Raw genomic sequence first — 20,017 nt, forward strand, 5'->3', positions numbered from 1 at the left:
ATGCAATTTTACAGATTTTTGAAACACCCCCTAAATTGATAACGTAGTTTATGGATGGCCCCTAATTATTTTTTTTATAGCAGTAAATGCTTACCGTCTCGCCGTCGAACTTATTTGTATATTTAAAACAAAAGAACAATCAGCTAACTTTATTTGTTTCAATCTGAATGCCACGTCCTAAGAAAATAATGCAACGTATAAAAATATTGCGTAATGTTGGAACATTATTACTGTTCACCTTGAATATTATACTTTAAAAATATTTCTAATTTTTATGTACTGTCGACCAATAAAAAATTATAGATTAAAAGAAGGAAATTTTTTTATTAGTTGGTAAAGTGAATCATAAATTGAAAACAATAAATTTTTGTTTCAAAAAGATTGTGACTTAGAAAATAATTATTATTTGTCATTCTAAATGAAAATTTATCCACATTAATCTGTAAGAAGATTAACACTGAATAACACGACCTTAAGGGGGAGTGACACCTTTGAGATGTCTTTTAAACCTGTTTTTAATGAATTTTTTTAAGACACTGAAATAAAGTAAATAAAATTTGTTTTTGAGGACTTTATTTGTTAACCTTTTAAGTTTACGAAAATATATTTATACGTAAAAAAAGTTTCAATTTGTTGATTATAGAGGGCACCGAAGTTGGCCTCGTTTCTTTGCAGAGAAAATCGGTGGTCAAGATTCTGGTTAGACCGTTTAATCTAAAACAAAAATTCAAATGTTTTCTGAATCTGTGATAGATTTTGCTTTTAAGTACGTAGGATATTTTAAAAATATTAATTTTTGTGTATTTGGCAGTTGTTTGAAGCAAAAAGTCGATTTTTAGGGCGACATTTTTTCAAAATACTTATCTATTATTGAAAATGTTATAATTATCAGACAGTCGATTCACGGCATTTAAAACCCAGGTGAAACTTAAATAACTCTTCTTCTCCACTCGAATATTCATTGGTGGTTACAGTGTTTTTTCTGAAAAAGAGTTAATGTAATTGTGATATTGCAATGGAATTATATTCTTATTACATAATATTTTGAAATCTTTTAATTTTGCATTTACATGAGACTTTTCTTTTCACTAGAGTTTCGAAATCTGAGTCAAATGAAGTTTTGTAAAGCAGCTAGTTCTGTTTTTCATGAGATGCTAATATTTGTTTCAACTTTGAAATTGGTAAAGATTTCGTTTTTGCTTAAAATAAAAAATCATATAAAAAGTCACATTTATGACTTTATACTGTGGTTTTGTAAGTTTGGCTGATTCAATAATATTACTCCAATCATTTAGAGTGAACATTTTTCGTCCCTTTGCGTGCCTTTTAATCGTGGCATGTACAGAATCTCCTTCGCTCTAAATGTGGCCAACCTCTAAAAAGGAGTGTTTAATGGTAATATTATATTTAGATGCAGCATAAACGGACATTGAAAATATATGTTTGTTTCTGTATTGGCCACCGCAGTTATCCGACCACAAGAAAAAGTCTTTAATGCCCACAGAAACTTTTTTTTCAATGTAATTAAGTAAGCAACTAGCTACTTTACTTGGAACCTTTCTTCACGTCGTTTCCAGTCCATAGATAGCAATATGCTTCGTAATCTACATCATAGATACGGTAAAATTGTAGATGGACAGTTTGCGCTTATAGTATAAAGTACTGACTTCTGTTTTTGAAGTATAAAGTACTTTTTGAAATCGCATATAATCATACTGGATGAGTTTTTAGTTTCCTTTGCAAAATTTTTATCAGCTTCTTTAGTAATCCCAGGTAGACATTTCAACTCTATAATGACCAGTCACTGGAAAGCTTTTCTAGATTCTGGCCAGTGATTGAACTGTTCAGTTTCTGTGTCCGCAGTTTCTTTTTTTGATACACGGAGAGAAAAATCAAGCTTTTGTAGTAATTAAGGTAAACGCAAGTTTACAATGAGCAAATGCAGAACACAAGTAAAAAAGTCACAGATAATAAACTCAGGAGAGCACTATAACATAAACAAAGATACTCCATCGAAAAAATAAACCGAACATGAACCGGTTAAACTGAATAAAACAATCCGAGACACACTCGAACATGTGCTAAAAATATATTTTATTAGTTATTTATATTTTGTATTATATCATTCTAAATAGTATAAATCTTCGATTCATCAAATTTTTTAAAGCATTTATACAAATAGTGATTATAAAGAGAATTATGTTTTCTTCTTATTAAAAATATTTAATTTTAAAAAAATAGTAAAATTTATTTTTCAATAAAAATCTCCAACATCGAGTCAAGTGATTTCAACTTGATATTTGAAATGTACGAAGTAATGCATTTGAAGTAGATTTGCAATTTCTTTAACAAAAAGAAGAAAAAAAAGCGTATCATGTTTTTATCGGCTTGAAGAGGGTTTTTCCTCTCTCAGTGATGTTTCTCTATCAGTAGACCGTAGCTTAAAAAGAAAGAAGGAGGAATCAGTCGACTCAAAGGGTAGAAAGTTTATAGAAAGCGCCAAACTTGTAAGTGCTTACTGTGAAACTGTGAAGAGAGTAAGAGATGCCTGTCGGGGAAAATGTGCGGAGAACGTGTTTAATGCATATGATGGAGTGTGAGTGGGGGAGGGTTCGATTTTCCTTTAACTCTTCGTATATCCTCTTCCACTTTCATTGTAATTTCAATAAAATTTTCCAAACTATGAGTAAGCGAGACTCTAAAATCATTCTGGAAAAATTTTCTTCCTTTTTGTTTCTAAAAGTTAAATATCTTGAAATTTTTTCAAGGGTATTTATCATAGTTTTGATATTTTAAATCTAAAATTTTTAAAGTAGATGTTTTTTAGAAGTATTACGTTTTTATTTAAAATAATAGTAATCATTGTCAGAAGTGGCTAAAAATTTTCTTGCTAGTTTGTAAGTCTTCCCAAGATAAAATTTTTAGCCAACTTTCAACAATGATTTGAACCTACAACTCTTCATCCCTTAAAATATTCATTTTAAACCGACTTATAATAGATATTTGCTTCTAACAAAGTTTTAATCAGGCTAAAATTTGTCACTTTTGTACAGTATTTCCTATTTTCTGGTTGATTATAGTGGTGTAAAGTTTATTTGGCTATAAATTGGCTTAAATAATACTACTATAGTAACATAAATTAACACCAAGTATTTTATCAAAATTTTTAAAAATGGCGGAGATACGTGACCTTTTAATTTTAAGCAACTTTTTTTTTAAACGCTATAACTTGAGTTCTAATTATTAAATTTTTATTTTCAAAGTGGCTAATGATTTGTTTCTAGATAAACTATTAAAAAAAATTAAAAATTTTTTTTTTTGAAAATTTTGGAGGTAAAATAATAATAATTTATTAGAAAATAATATTGAATTTAAAAAGATTGATAAAGAAAATGCCTTTCTTTCTTTGAATTCTTGTTTGCGAATTCTTGGAGAAAAAAAAGATTAATTTCTCTGAAATAAAAACTAAAAAACAAAAAAAAGACATTTCCAAAAAAGTATGTGAAACACGATTCAACGAAAACTTTTTAATCAAATTATCGAAACAAAAGATGACAAACTTATAACTCATTTGAAAGTATGCTTCAAAACACTGAAAATAAAGATAAACAAATAATTACTGGCAATTTTACCGAATAGTTGGACAATAAGAAGGAGTTTACACCGTAAGCCTTAAATATAAGCCTCCGCCCAGGAGGAAAAGTCGGACGAATGTCGGAGTTTACAACCGCCTGGGATCCGCGCCCGTGCGGACCGCCAGTACCGATGTTTTGTACCGATTCGGATCCCAAAATTCAACCGGCGCGGAACAGATTAGGCTCAGAATTTTGGATCCGCCTTTCTACTTTCGTCAGTACTGGCGTGGTACTGGATTTGTTCCGCCTTCGGATTTCATTCTTCTAAGGGCGTCGGAAGAATGACGGATGTTAGGTCTGTACTGGCTCGGTGCTGGGGCGGATCCGACTGCGGATCTCGTCATATATTGTTATAGTTCACATTATCAGTATAATCATAAATTTATTTTATTATATATATCATAGCTAATTAATTATTACAATAAATAATTGCATTTATTATAATAATATTATTATTATTATTATTATTTAACCAATAAATAAATTAATTGTATTGATGCAAAGGAAGAATATAAGAAACTTAATTTTTTCATTATATTTATAAAAATCCAACTTTATTAATGTTCAATTAAATAAATAATTTTTAATAAATAATAATATTAACTTGAAAGAAAATGTGTTCAATATATAATAATACCTACAATAAATAACACATTAAATAAATATATAAAAAACAGATTATTGATTAATTTATTTATTGTTAATTAATTAATAATCTCTTTTTAATTTAAACAATATATTAAGTAATTATTTATTGACACTTTTCTGCAAATTAAATAATTAAAAAAATGTGTTGTGCATTCAAATTTCATTCAATTATTAATAATTACGTAATAAAATATTAAAAAATATAATAATAAAATAACAATTTTAACAAGTTCTTTTTTAAACGAAATATTAAAATATTCATAAATACCGGTATAACATCAGTCCGTATTTGAAAATTGTTTATTGCCGCGTAGTAATTTTACAATTTTCATTTTAGCTAGTAAGACTTGAAAGCATTTAAGATTTAAGAGTTCCATGCGAGCGTAGCATAGTGGTTAACGTGCGAGATTTCGGTGCGTAAATATTCGGTTAGGCGTAGGTTCGTACCCCCAAGCGTTAGGATTTTTCAAATGTGAATATAAAAAAATACCGTTAAGTGTATAAAAAAATGTGTAAAGTGAACTATCAATGAATTGTTATCAGTATTTATCTTTTGCAATTAATTATTATTTTTTGTATTGATATTTGTTGAAATTATCATTTGGATCCGACCCGGTTGTCAGTCGGTAGAATGCCAGCATTGCCAGCGCACATCTGGCTAGGAAATGAAAGATCCGCAGTCGGTACAGTGCCGGGTCCCAGCCGGTTGAATTATACACGGAACGGCTCTTCGCGCCGGTTACCGGGCGGTAGAATGCCAGTTCCGAGACGGATGGCCAGCCAGCTCCTGGCCAAGTCATCTTTTGGTAGAATACCAGTTCTCGGGCGGTAGGCAGGCGGTTCCCAGCCAGTACCACTACTCCGGCGTCGGTACAGGCGAGGATCCGCGCCGGTTGCAAATTTCCCACTGGGCGCGCGCATAAACGGATATAGCTCCAGGAGCATATATTTGCGCCTGCGCGAACACGTGGTCAAGGCTAACTCTTTCACAACACAGCTGCAGGCAAACACTTTGCGCAGACGCGAGTATATGCTCATGGAGACATATCCGTTTATGCTCGCGGAGGCTTATATTTAAGGCTTACGGTGTAAACTCCTTCTAAGAAAGATTGAACGTGAATTTGAAACTTTATTTCATATGGGTTGTAAATCGAAAGAACTGATTGAATCTAAAGGCTTTCTATCAACTCCAGACCATAAAATAGGTAAAACTTTGTCAGATGAAAAAGTACTGAATGTTGAAGCTTTTTATAGACACGATAACAACAGTGGCATAATGCCCGGTAAAAGTGATTGCGTATCAATTAAAGTTGATGGGCAAAGAAAAAATGTTAAGAAGCGTTTAATTGTATGAAAGTGTTTACACCGTGTGGTATAAATTTATTCTCTACGCGCATAAACGGAAATATTCTCCACGAGCATATATTCGCGTCTGCGCAAAATGTTTAGGGGAGAGTCTCCAGTTGTGAGACGGGTTTTAGTTTTGACCCGTAAATTGTAAACGGGTAAACGAAATTGTAAATAAAATACACCGTTCGAAAGGTAACAGAAATACGCAACTTTTATTAAAAGAAAGTGTAGTGTTTCGATGAACTCAAAAAATTTTACGATACATTTTCCGAGCACATCGCTTTTTTCAAAAAAAAAATGTCTCCAGTTGTGAGACACTCATTAAAAATTGCTAAAATTTAATAAGTTTAACATAAAACGTTATGTTTAGTAGAAATAATTAAATATATTAATAATATATATTATTATATACTAAATAATAATATTTATTCGCCAAAATGTGACTATCAAATAAACACAATTTAATAGCTTCAACAAGAGCATTAAAATTGATTTCTTCTGAATCAATTGACTTTTTTCCACTTGACATGCCTAAAAATACTAGAAAAAAAATCAAAACAACATTTAAATAGTATGCCTGCAAAGTCGTATTTTTTATGCTACCCAGATGGGTGTTGACACCGTCTCACAACTGGTGATATGCTGTGTCTCACACCCAGAAATTGGCGCTATTTTGAAAAAGGAAAATTAAATTATTTTTAACTGTAGATTGGAACAATGCAATATTGCATCACAAAATATAAGGAAAACACTAAAAGAAAATGCATTACATTTGCCTTTTCCAATTAATTAACTTGGAAAAAAAGTACTTTGCATTTATTGAAAAAACGCTTTTTAGTCGATTATCACACACAGTGTTGGTATTTAACAAAAACAGTTTATATATTCGCTTCGGCGTACACGAAAAAGTTGGCTCATATAAAAAGAAATGTTTTTATATAAACCAATCGGCTTTTAACTATTGCATGTTAACAAAAATTGACTGTCTCACAACTGGAGGTGTCTCACAACTGGAGACTCTCCCCTACTTACAGCTGTGAAGTGAAAGGCTTTGTCTTGACCACGTGTTTGCGCAGGCGCGAATATATGCTCGTGGAGAATATTTCCGTTTATGCGCGCAGAGAATAAATTTATACCACACGGTGTAAACACCTTGTATGTAACTTAAGAGAATTGTATGAAGCTTATAAGATGACTTATGCAAGTACCAGTGAGCAGTTAGAAAGAATTAATAGAACAGAAAATGAATCTATTTTTACCGGTAAGGCTGGAATCCCATGACAGCGTTTTGCGTTGCGTTTTATAACTAGGCCATGTGTATGAGAGAGATGGAGATATATGTTCGCTATATTTGCACTCATGGCCTAGTTACAAAACGCAACGCAAAACGGTGTCATGGGACTTCACCCTAAGTGACGTTGAATAAAGTATCATTAGTTTTAAACAACTCAAAAGATATTTTATTGAAAATACAATGTTTTGACGCATCTTTTATTTTTATGTAGTATTTTGTTCCACAGTCTAGATCCTCTGATTGTGAATGACCCCTGCATTTTACAAGATTGGTACTATTCAAGGATTACGTAAGCATTTAAGGGGGAAGGGGGTCTAGCTTTCGCTTACTTTCATTATAAAAAATGGCGCTAATGCATATAAAAAATCTTACAATGGGAGAAGGGGGGTCTAAAAATCTTAAAAATATGAGATCAAACAGATAACTCGGAGATTTATGTTGAAAACTGTTACAAAGTAAGTTTCCAAACATTCAAAAGTCCAGATTTAATCCAGTATTCAGTAATATGCTCATTCTACGGGTAAATTATATATCAAACCAATACAAGCATTTAACCCGTTGACTGTCGCTGACGCATATATGCGCAAAACTAAACTGGCCAACAGTGGTTCATGACGCATATATGCGCAACTTAAAAAAGATGATTAAAAACTTCTTAAATGTTCCTGAAACAGGTTACTCGGAGGTTTTCGAGGTCGCTGATTACGAATATGACATTCGTTTTCCAAAATTCAAAATGGCGGATCCAATATGGCGGACAACAAAATAAAAAATTGATCAGATTGACTTGAAACGTAATACTCGGGGGTTTTTGGGGTCGCTGATTACGAATCTAATATTAGTTTTCCAAAATTCAAAACGGCGGATTTAATATGGCGGACGACGAAACAAAAAATTGATCAGATTGGCTTGAAACTGAATACTAGGGAGTTTTTAGGGTCGCTGAGTACGAATCTGACATTAGTTTTTCAGGGTATTTATCGCAATTTGATTTCACCAAAAATTATCATACTGATGTCAGATTAACCAGTTTCAAACAAATTCAATAAATTTTACAAAAATTTCCGCAATCTTGGATCCGCCATTTTGAATTTCGAAAAACTGATGTCAGATTCGTAATCAGCGACCCCAGAAACCTTAGGGTACCATGTTTCATAAAAATCCATTAAAAATTTTTTCAACACACTTTTGGCCCAAACAGTGGAAATCTCGTTGACAGCCAAGGGGTTAAGGCCCTTTAAAGTTTATTATTCAACTCTCCTGAGATATCGTCATAAGCCACATAATAATAATCAAAGAAGGTCAGAACCAATGACTTGACAAGAAGTAAGCGGGTTGAAGTAGGGAGAGAATCCTTATTCCTGTTTAATTGCTGAAGAACAATGTATATCTTACGCGAAATGCCAAAGACATGGTCCCTCCATGATAGAATAAGATCCAATGTCAGACCAAGATCCTTGACTGTCTTACCAAATAAAATGGGAGTTCCTTCAACCAGCACTGGGGGGATAGATGATTAGAAATCTAATGAAAAGTTAGTAACAGAAAAGATTATCGCTTGCGTCTTATCAGGGTTAAGACGCAAGCCATTCCTTACCCTGTAAAAAAAAAGTATTGGGAGGTACGGGATTCCGCATTGCGAGTGCCAACCTGCCAATGCGGTATTCGCGAATTACCGCATTGGGTGTCGTGGTGAATACGGAAATCAAGGGGTCCCAATGCGGTGCCAGTTTTAAGCTTTAAAAAAACGAAAATACGTGACAGGAGGAAATAATTAGTGTCAGTGGAGAAATATGCGAGTTAAAGGAATAAGAAAATAATAATAGTGAGTGTAAAAATGAAATTTTAAGAAAAAAAGGTAAGTTGAACTGTCAAATATGGGCCCAATGCGGCATAGGCTGATTTCAATGCGCCACAGCAAAAGCAACTTTGACTGGTTTGAATAGCGTGAAATAGGTAAACAAACATTTTCTAACACATTTGTTTCCGTACACAGACACTTTTCACTAAATCTGCCAACGTACAATTGGTAAGCATCTTCTAAATTACAATAATCGAAAATATTGTTTAGATTCATGCAGAAAAGTGGTTAAAAAATAAAAAATTGGAAAGTAATGTAATGCAAATCATATGTCAGCTGGGCCATTGTGTTCGCTCGATTCGCTCTGCTTGCTTCTGCCCTCTACTGGCGACTTGCACTATGTACCGATTGTGTACTGTATTGAAAGCAGCCTACGCCGCATTGGACTCATATTTGACAGTTCAACTTACCTTTTTTTCTTAAAGTTTCATTTTTACACTCACTATTAGTATTTTCTCATTCCTTTAACTCGCATATTTCTGCACTGACACTAATTATTTCCTCCTGTCACGTATTTTCGTTTTTTAAAGCTTAAAACTGGCACCGCATTGGGACCCCTTGATTTCCGTATTCACCAGGACACCCAATGCGGTAATTCGCGAATACCGCATTGGCAGGTTGGCACTTGCAATACGGAATCCCGTACCTCCCAATACTTTTTTTTTTACAGGGTAGTGTTCACTATTAAACAATTTTAATGTCGTATCTCGTATTAAATATTTTTAAACAAGTTTGCAATATCAGATTGCAAACTTATATTTTATTTAGTCAGAAATAAATAAGTTAAACAATAGAGAAGAAAGTGATGCACCCTGTGGAACACCACACTTAACTTGGTCCCAGTTCTAAATGTTGCCATTACCGTCAATAACTCTTTGAGATCGTAAGGTAAGGCACAACCCAACGACATACAGAGTTGGACATATTGAATGAAGCATGTTTATTAATCAGTAGTTGTTAGTCCACAGTGGGAAACGCCCTTGAAAAGTATATAATATATACTAGAACAAACTCTGCGCGCTACGCGCGCCCATTCAAATTTTTTTAACTATAAACTTCTATGCTACAAATTAAATTTTATACCAATACCACAACATAATTTTAAATTTTAAACATTTTTTCAGGTATTTGATTATTTTTATAAAATATAATAAACTCATTCAGAGTAATTCAACTATTTTCAAGAATATCAATATTCGTCACAAGAATTCTTTTTTTTCAAAAGTAATAAAATTTTTTAAAGAAATTCAATTATTCTTAAAAAATGTTATTCTTAAAAAATTATTATTATTTATTATATAATTATTACACAGGTCAACAAAAAAAGACTTACTTTTTTTTTATGAGATAGCGGAATGGTTTCCTATGTATTTTTGGACGCTGAACACGATCCCGACTTCCAAATTTGCCCATCACGTCAGGATTTTGAGAAAAGTGGGGGTAAAGACCCCAAAAACGCTTTTTTGAGGATTTTCAACATTTCTTTTCTCTTTAACCTGACGTGCTAGAGACTTCCACAAGGTCTTAAATTAAAGCTTATAATGTGCACTAAAAGACCAATATCCATAAAATAAAAAAAATAAAAATTTTTTTCAAAAAATGGGATTGAAGACACCAAAAATTTGTGTTTTTGGATTGCTTTAATAGACTTTTTGCAATTGCTTGGATTCGCATGAAAATGGTTACTTGGGGTTTTTGGGGTCACTGATTACGAATCCGATATTAGTTTGCAAAAATTAAAAATGTCGGATTCGTAATCAGCGACCCCAAAAACCCTGAAATAACAATTTTCAAGCGAATCCAAGCAATTCTTAATTTTTACATCTGCCATCTTGGTTTCGCCGTTTTAAATTTTTGGAAACAAATATTGGATTCGTAATCAGCGACCCCAAAAACCCCAAGTACCCATTTTCAAGCGAATCCAAGCGATTGCAAGAAGTCTATTAAAGCAATCCAAAAACACAAATTTTTGGTGTCTTCAACCCCATTTTTTGAAAAAAATTTTAATTTTTTTTTATTTTATGGATATTGGTCTTGTAGTGCACATTACAAGCTTTAATTTAAGACCTTGTGGAAGTCTCTAGCACGTCAGGTTAAAGAGAAAAGAAATGTTGAAAATCCTCAAAAAAGCGTTTTTGGGGTCTTTACCCCCACTTTTCTCAAAATCCTGACGTGATGGGCAAATTTGGAAGTCGGGATCGTGTTCAGCGTCCAAAAATACATAGGAAACCATTCCGCTATCTCATAAAAAAAAAGTAAGTCTTTTTTTGTTGACCTGTGTTATTATTATTAAGAGTCTAGTCTCTTTCAGTATAATCAAGTTATATCTTTTGGTGTTGTTAGCAGAGAGAAATATTTGTATTTTTTAAAATTTACACTGATCTTTCCCTTCAATGTAATGTTTCACATTTGAAATCCCAAAGGAATTCAACATAACAAAATAAACTAAATTAAGAAAAGTCCAAAATTTCTCTATAAACATAATTTTTTATATATATATATTACTTCTATTTTCTCCTAAAAATATTTTTACGGAATCAAATGATTTTACTCTTGATAATGCAACATACATCTGACCATGATTAAAAACATCTCGTCTTAAATCAATGAATATTTTATTAAATGTTTGACCTTGAGATTTATTAATGGTCATTGCGAAAGCCAATTTTATAGGAAACTGTCGTCTTTTAAAAGTAAATGGATATAAGTTTTCACAATATAAAGTTACTCGATGTAAAAAAACAATATTTCCACTCTTATCTCCGGTTAATATTTTACATTTAATAACATTATGTGATAAATCTAAAACAATTAACCTTGTTCCGTTACATAATCCTTCATTAATACTAAGATTTCTAATAAGCATTACAACAGAATTAATTCTTAAATGTAATTCATGTGGTGGTAAAGAAGGTGGAGAGAGAGTGTTTAAATATTCTGGTAATAAAACTTCAGAAAATTTTCCATTATCACAACTTTCAGTTGAATCAATACTTTTATATATTTTTTTACCTTTACTGTCTAAGAGATTTACCACCCTCTTATTAATATCATCAACGTCAACATTTCTTGGTGCTAAAATTGCACACATTGACAAATCTTTAAATTTTTTCTGTTGTATCAAATGACTATACATTTCTTCAGCAATATCTATATTTCCTTGTTGAATAATATGTTCTGGTAATTCGATGTTATCATCTATATCATTTAATTCGCCATTACCAACTTTAAGTAGAAATTCTACAAATTCTGTTTCCTCTGGTAAAGCTCTCATATTTTCTGTTAATGTGTATTTTGTGAAATGTTGCCATAAATGACTATTTTTTATTGATAAATTTATTATTTCTGATCTAGTACCTCGTTCTTTTATCGGTAAAATTTGTCGAAAATCTCCTCCTAGAATTACAATTTTTCCACCAAAAACTTCATTTGATTTCATTATATCTCTTAATAACTTATCCATAATTTCTAAGGCATATTTTGGAGCCATTGGTGCTTCATCCCAAATAAAAACATCAATATTTTTTAAAAATTGTCCTTCTTTTGACTGAACTTTAATATTTGAAGATGAATCATTGTACAATGGAACAGGTAAGCCTAAGACTTTATGTACAGTTTTCCCATTAGGAAGCAGTGAGGCAGCTATGCCTGTAAATGCCATGTTGCAAACATTTATTCCTTTACTTTTTAATAAATGCCATAAGGTAGTATATAAAAAAGTTTTTCCAGATCCTCCACAACCATTAATATATAAGCATTTAGAACTATTAGAAGAAGAATCTTTTATTACTTCAAGTATATAATCAACTATATTTTTTTGTTTAACATTTAATTTAGTATAATTCTGCTCTCCTATTTTTATATGTTCAAAAATATTTATATCATCAACCTGCGCAGGAAAATTTTCATCTATATCTAATAAACCCTGAAAATCGGTTAAACAATATCCTTCATTCAATAACATTGATTTTATATTTCTATAAGCTATTTTTTCAGCTTCAATATTGTCAATTTTTGAATAGTCTTCTGACATTTGACCTTTAAATTTCTCCCAAAGTTTTTCCGGATGTACAGGATGACAATGAATTAGAATTCTTACAAATAATTGTCGAAGTGAATGAGGCATCATCCATAAAGTAGCTTCTTCCATTGTCCTAATCCACTCACTATCATCTTCTATAAGTCCTAATGCCAAACAAGCAGATGTAAAAGATTCATGAATAACTCCATTAACTGTTCTTAAACTTTGGAAAGAAGTTACTCCTTTTACTGTAAGTAACAATAATCTAAGGTGAAATAATTCCAATTGGCGTGGATTAACTGAATACATTCTTCCCAATACTTTTTCTTTACGACTCCTTTTTTGCCATTCAAGAGTTTTTTTATCCACGTATAATGTTCTGGTATTTGTGTATAATAATACTGACGAGCAGTACTATCACGCTCATTAAGTTTAAAAAAATCGAGCAATTTTGTATTTTTCTGTAAATCAAAAGAAACATTGTTATTATCTTTCCTTTCGCGAATAATAACATTCTGTTCATTTGGTAAATGTATGGGTTAACGATTTATACTATGGCTCTTTTTCCCTAAAGGTTTACTTAAAATTCTCCAAACAGCCTCAACAGGACCTACATACCTATTTTCTTCATAATGATTAATTTCATTGTGATTAACAGTTACCTCACCATTCGCATTTGTAATAATAATGGATGCAGCATCATGACCCTTGAAAATATATTTATATAGATATTTAACAGATTTAATACTTGAAACTATTTCCACATTTATATGGCAATTAAATATTTCCGAAAGTGTAGGGCAATATGGAACCACATTAGAATTGTCAACAACAAATCCATTTGGTCGCTCATACGTTTTATTATTATTTCTTCGACGACAACGAACATAACAGTTTTCTTCAATTGTAGTTTCTTCTTGGTAACTTTTTGGAAAATTTTTTGAACATTTACCATCAATTAAACACCAATCTCCACAAGGTCCGTGAATGTTATTTTGCATTATTATGTTATGCAAGGAAGGATTGATATTTTCATCAGGAATTTCTGCAGAAATATAACGATCAACACTTTCAACTGTTAATATTTTAGAATTTTCTTTTAATATGTTACCGGTCACCGTGTGAAGGGAAGGGACCGGGCAAAGAGCGGATTGCTATTTTCGTAGCACCTTGGCAGTGACGTCAGAGTAGCTGGGCCTTAGGGGAAGGCAGCTTCTCCGTAGCCGGCGTTAAACAGTGACGTCAGCGATATATCGATCTCTCGATGTTCGATAATCGAGAATCGATCTCTCGAAGTTCGATAATCGATAATCGACTGGGCACTTCGAGATTTAAAGACTCAGAAGGAGGCCGAATTTAGAGGTTAGCTTTTCTGTCAAAACAAATGCGTCAAGTCGATGTGGAATTTAGACACACAAACGTAAACAAACTTGAAGGTTAGAATGGTTTGTTCACATTTCTGGGGTTGGAAATGTGCATTTACACAGAATTAATTAATAAATCTGTAAATGGATGTTGGTTAATGGTTCACTTATTAGAGTAGTTCAAAATTAAGCAAAGTCTGAAAGTTAATAATTAATTGTTATTAATCATAAAATTCAGGAAAAGTTTACAAATAAAGTTGTGTACTGTAGTGGGAAGGAAGAGAGTTACACAATAGTCATACTGCTGTCGTCTTGAGAAATTGCCTCCTGCACAGAGCTCAGAACAGGAAAAATTCCCGCAAAGTTCTGTCAAAGGTGGTAGTTTTTCTCAGTGACGTCAGACCCATTAACCCCAAAAGCCATCGTCCCGTTCGACCACCTCACGCATTAAGCAGAGCAAGGAATTTCTTCCCGTAGTGCTATAATCAGTGTGGTAGTAAATTGGGGTTAAATAGCTTGTGGGTGTAAGGGTTTCGTCGAAAGTTTGCCTCCTGCACAGAGCTCAGAACAGGAAAAAAATTCCCGCAAAGCACTGTCAAAAGTGGCAACTCTCAGTGACGTATGATTGTGCGTAACTCTCGTACGGGGTGAAATGAGTACTATAGTACCGACTCACGCGCAAAATCAGGAAATAAATCCCGTATAGCCAGTGTGTACGGTAATAGTGCAAGAGCTGGTGTAGTAGTGTAGGTAAAAGAAAAAGGGACAACAGTTTAAGTTGGTCTTTAAAATTTTATTTAAAGTTTTATTTAGGAGGAGACTACGGAAGTAGTTCCGTTACAAGGGTTGGCGGCGAAGTGACTCTCTGACTGGGCATTTTCGTCGCCTTTTATACCCAATAACTCTATGCATAAAAAATCTGCCTCTCGGAAGGGGAAGATTTTTTATACATGTAAGAGGGATAACAAGAGACGAACTTGCTAGTCAGCTTACATATAACTAACTTAATATTAAAATATAAAATAAACTTAATTAAACTTAAAAATCTAATTTTACATTCATTTTACCCTAATTGAGACATAATAATGCATATAATTTGCATAACGTTGTATAATTATATTATAAATAAAGGAATATATTTATCTCTTTATTTAATTTAATATTGATTTATTAATTATTTAATTAATACTAATTTATTTATTAATTAAACAATTAAACAATAATCGAAATTATTACTCAAGATAATATAAACGTATTACTAATAAAATTATTATTTTTAAACATTAAAAGAATTATTTCTCAAAGCCAAAAAATAATTAACATTAACTTGTTAATAAAAGTGAACAACAATTCAATAAAACATAACAATGTTGATAATATTAACAGTATTAATAATACCAACACTCATATAATAATAATTATAATAATAGGAATAATAATATTTATACTTAATCAGTCAAATATTGTTAAACTAATTCATAGTAAAACAATATAAGTATAAGTATAAATGATTAATAAATCATTATTACAATATATCCTGTTAATTTCAAAATTGTTGAAACGAATTTTAACTCGAAGCATATATATATATATATATAGATATAGTGGCTGCTGGGCCCTTTGAATCTTTGCTGGGGAGGAATGCGAAAGAGGAAAAGCGGAAACGGAGAGTAGAGAGAGACAGAGATAGAAAAGACAGAGAAAGGCGCGCGGTCAGGGAAATCGACGAGTAAGGCCCAGCTAGACTAATTTTTTCTACATGTCGATGTCGAAAAAGTCAACCCAAGGGAAGATACCACATTTTCACGAAGTTGAGACCTTCAAAAAGAAGGGTTCTCAACTTGTGCAGTGGTGTTTTTCTTTCGCGGAATTTTCACATACATGTGACCGGTATCAAATATAACTAACAAATGAATATGTGGTAATCCTCGCTTTTGAAATTCAATAACATAAACATAAGACTTAACCTCTCCAAATAATTTGTTGTCAACAATAACATTTAAAAGTTGTTTCACCTTCAATGCAAAAACTCTAGTTACTATATCAGGTCTATCAGAAGCAGTTTGATGAGGTAATAAATTTTCTTGTATCTCTTTCCAATTTGGATTACACGTCATTGTAATAAATAAATCTGGTCTACAATGACGACCAACAATAGCCATGGCATCCTGATATTGTTGCATCATATTACGAGGTGATCCTATAAAAGTGGAAGGCAATATAAGCATTTTTCCAACATGTACATCATTTTCTAACTCATTATTTTGTAAATAATCGATTAATCCTTGATATGTTTCACTTCTCAATTGAGCTTGATTGTTTGCACAAAATTGCAATCTATCTTTCTCTATTTTTACATAATTGTCAACTACCCATTGTTGAAACAATCTTCCCCCATATAAAAATTGATTAAATTCCTTATCTCTTATAGCAATTTTGTATTTACAATAGGCAGACCTAGAAATATTATGTTTTTTACTTCTAAAATCACTATCACTACGAAGCATATTAATATTATAACCTTTATTTCCAAGTGGATAAAATATGGGATAGATCCATGGTTCAACATTCGGATCTAAATTACTAACTGATTTCAGTTCCTTTGTAGACTTATTATAAACTGTTACATAAGATTCTGGTATTTCTCCTTCTGAGTTTGTATTGAAAATAGCAGCAACTTCATTGTAACTTTGATAATTATATCTTTTTTTATCAAAACCTTTTTTCAACGTGAACAATAGTTGTAACTCTGGAACATCTTCATTATTTTGTCTTGCTAATTCAGTTTCTATTTTAATTACTTCTGACATCATCATGTAAGATTTTGTGTATGCGTTTGAAGTTCTCATAATATTTTCTATATTTTGTAAAAGTTCTTTGTCCAAATTTTCGTTACTTTTTAATCTGTATCTGATTGATTCGTCAGGGTCATAAATAAATAATTGACCAAAACATGGATCCTCACCTTTATCCGGATATAAAGCACTATTAATTTGATAGTAAATTTGACCTTGAATTTTATAACAAAATGGCCCTCTTCTTCTGTTATTAAAATTAATTACATTAGCATTTAAAGATGCAAAAGAAAAAGAATTATTGTACAGCCTTATATTCTTTTTAAAATGACCAGATTTTTCATGAAGCCCTTTTAGCAAAAGCTTTAATTCATCTGGATATTGTATGGAAGTTAAAACAACACCTCCATGACTACAACAATCATTAAAACTAACTTTTCTACCAGCAACTTGTTCATCTTTAAAATGTTTAGCTTGACAATGTGTGCAATAATAATTCATTGGACCTAGATAATTTTCAACATTATTTGACTTAAATGTTTCATTATCATCTAAATCTATATTTAATATTTTCTTTGGAACAGAAATATTCAAATTTGAATTTATACTATTATTTACCAGTTTCAACTCATTTTGAATTTGATGATTTAATACTCTTTCACAATAATTTCTTGGACATAGAGTATTTTTTGTTTTTGACAAAGTACTTCTATCACTGTTTATATTTTTTAATTTAAGGTTTTGAGCATATTCTATTTTAGATTCAACTTGAAGTTTTTTCTTAGTTGAAGTGTGCACTTCACCTGAATAATTTACATTATCACTTTTACATTTCAGTTTTTGCCTTTCGCGATAATTTCTTTGAATTTCAGCCTTACTTTGTTTAGGTGTTGTTGATGATTCAACATTTCCTTCATTTATTTTATTTATTGCTCTCGGAAAAGAAAGGGAAGTGTTTGCTTCCTCTGAATAATTTGGATTATCAACTTTACGCTTCAACTTTTGCCTTTCGCGATAATTTCTTTGAATTTCAGCCTTACTCTGTTTAAGTGTTGTTGATGATTCAACATTTCCTTCATTTATTTTATTTATTGCTCTCGGAAAAGAAAGGGAAGTGTTTGCTTCCTCTGAATAATTTGGATTATCAACTTTACGCTTCAATTTTTGCCTTTCGCGATAATTTCTTTGAATTTCAGCCTTACTCTGTTTAGGTGTTGTTGATGATTCAACATTTCCTTCATTTATTTTATTTATTGCTCTCGGAAAAGAAAGGGAAGTGTTTGCTTCCTCTGAATAATTTGGATTATCAACTTTACGCTTCAACTTTTGCCTTTCGCGATAATTTCTTTGAATTTCAGCCTTACTCTGTTTAAGTGTTGTTGATGATTCAACATTTCCTTCATTTATTTTATTTATTGCTCTCGGAAAAGAAAGGGAAGTGTTTGCTTCCTCTGAATAATTTGGATTATCAACTTTACGCTTCAATTTTTGCCTTTCCCGATAATTTCTTTGAATTTCAGCCCTACTTTGTTTAACTGTTGTTGATGCAATACTCCCTTTATTTATTTTATTTATTATTCTCGGGAAAGAAATTTCTTTCTTCATAGAGTTTTTAGAAAAGTTTGATTCTCCATACTTAAGTTGAATATCTTTTTCATTTAAAAGGCAATTCCAGTCATTCACAACTATGCAAGATCTACTATTAGAAAGTTGTTCAGAGGGAAATTCACTTAAACTATTGTTTTTGAACATTAACATTAAATGATTTCTCATATTACAATAATAGTAATTGACAGAATCAGGCATAATATTAAAAAATAACGATGTTGCGAATGCTATTGCATATATTCCACAAGCAAGACTGTTTAATGGTTGTTGATCAACAGTTGTGAAAACTACTGGTGGTTCAAAAGGATATAATCTAATTAAGTAAGCCCTTTGATCGTCATTTAAATATTTTTTATTAAGACTATCAAAAATGTAAAGGCTTTTTCCATCATAATAAGTACAAATCCAATGACCAGACTTATAATATCCACTAAAAAGTATTTGAATGTGCTGCTTATTTTTCTCGATTGGAACTATCAAATCAAGTGTTTGTAAACACAAAGTATTTTGCATATTATAAAAAAAATTTGATTGTCTTCCCAATAGCTTTTGAAATTCATACATATGATCATTATTTAGCATTGCTCCTTCAGTGACAACAATACTTAAATCATCAGTAGTCAAATTAACAGTTTCTCCTTTGTTAGACATTGTTCTTTTATTTTATAAAATTTACTTATATCAAGGAATTAAAAATTTAAAAATAGCAATATTACAGTAGAATTTTAAGATCAAGTTTTATACATTTAATTATAAATATTATAATTTCCTTTTATTCAATGATATTACCAAATTTTGCCTCCTATAGAAAATACAAACAAATTTCCAATTTTGTCTCTTATCCAATATATAACCAATTTACTATTTTTCCTTTAATCCAATTTAACCAATTTCTAGCTTTCTTTTTATCCAATATAATTAATTTCCAATTTTGCTTTTTATCCAATATAACCAATTTTGCCTTTTATCCAATATAACCAATTTACTATTTTTCCTTTAATCCAATTTAACCAATTTCCAGCATTCTTTTTATCCAATATAATTCATTTCCAATTTTGCTTTTTATCCAATATAACCAATTTTGCCTTTTATCCAATATAACCAATTTCCAGCTTTTATCCAATATAACCAATTTCTAATTTTTTATTTTATCTAATATTCCTGTTATACAATTCATCCAATTTCCAGCTTTTTATCCAATATAACCAATTTTGCCTTTTATCCAATAAAACCAATTTAACCAATTTCCAGCTTTTTATCCAATATAACCAATTTTGCCTTTTATCCAATATAACCAATTTTGCCTTTTATCCAATATAACCAATTTTGTCTTTTATCCAATAAAACCAATATAACCAATTTTGCCTTTTATCCAATAAAACCAATGTAACCAATTTTGCCTTTTATCCAATATAACCAATTTTGTCTTTTATCCAATAAA

At 31.3% G+C, this 20,017-nt stretch overlaps 2 protein-coding genes across 7 annotated transcripts in view; both read right to left on the minus strand.

Annotated features, from left to right (window-relative positions):
* LOC122510021 overlaps positions 1–314 on the minus strand; it is a 49,825-nt gene extending 49,511 nt beyond the window's left edge. For all 6 annotated transcript variants that reach the window (XR_006302405.1, XR_006302403.1, XR_006302402.1 and 3 more), the window contains exon 1: positions 95–314. The gene's annotated coding sequence lies outside the window, so the exon portion shown is untranslated. The remainder of the gene's footprint in view (positions 1–94) is intronic.
* Positions 315–13,348: 13,034 nt separating this feature from the next.
* LOC122510020 lies at positions 13,349–17,087 on the minus strand. The gene is made up of 2 exons (XM_043624406.1): positions 16,075–17,087; positions 13,349–13,915 (listed from the first exon to the last, which is right to left on the minus strand). The coding sequence occupies exons 1-2, from the start codon at positions 17,020–17,022 to the stop codon at positions 13,349–13,351; spliced, it is 1,515 nt and encodes a 504-aa protein (XP_043480341.1). The 5' UTR covers positions 17,023–17,087.
* Positions 17,088–20,017: the final 2,930 nt, after the last annotated feature.

The sequence above is a fragment of the Leptopilina heterotoma genome, unplaced genomic scaffold, assembly GCF_015476425.1.
Source record: "Leptopilina heterotoma isolate Lh14 unplaced genomic scaffold, ASM1547642v1 Lhet_65, whole genome shotgun sequence".
NCBI lineage: Eukaryota > Metazoa > Arthropoda > Insecta > Hymenoptera > Figitidae > Leptopilina > Leptopilina heterotoma.

Coding starts and splice junctions, on each gene's coding strand:
- LOC122510020 (XM_043624406.1), bottom strand. CDS start 17,022: ATGAGAACTTCAAACGCATACACAAAATCTTACATGATGATGTCAGAA. Junction 13,916..16,074: donor CACATATTCATTTGTTAGTT/ATATTTGATACC, acceptor GTGACCGGTAAC/ATATTAAAAGAAAATTCTAA.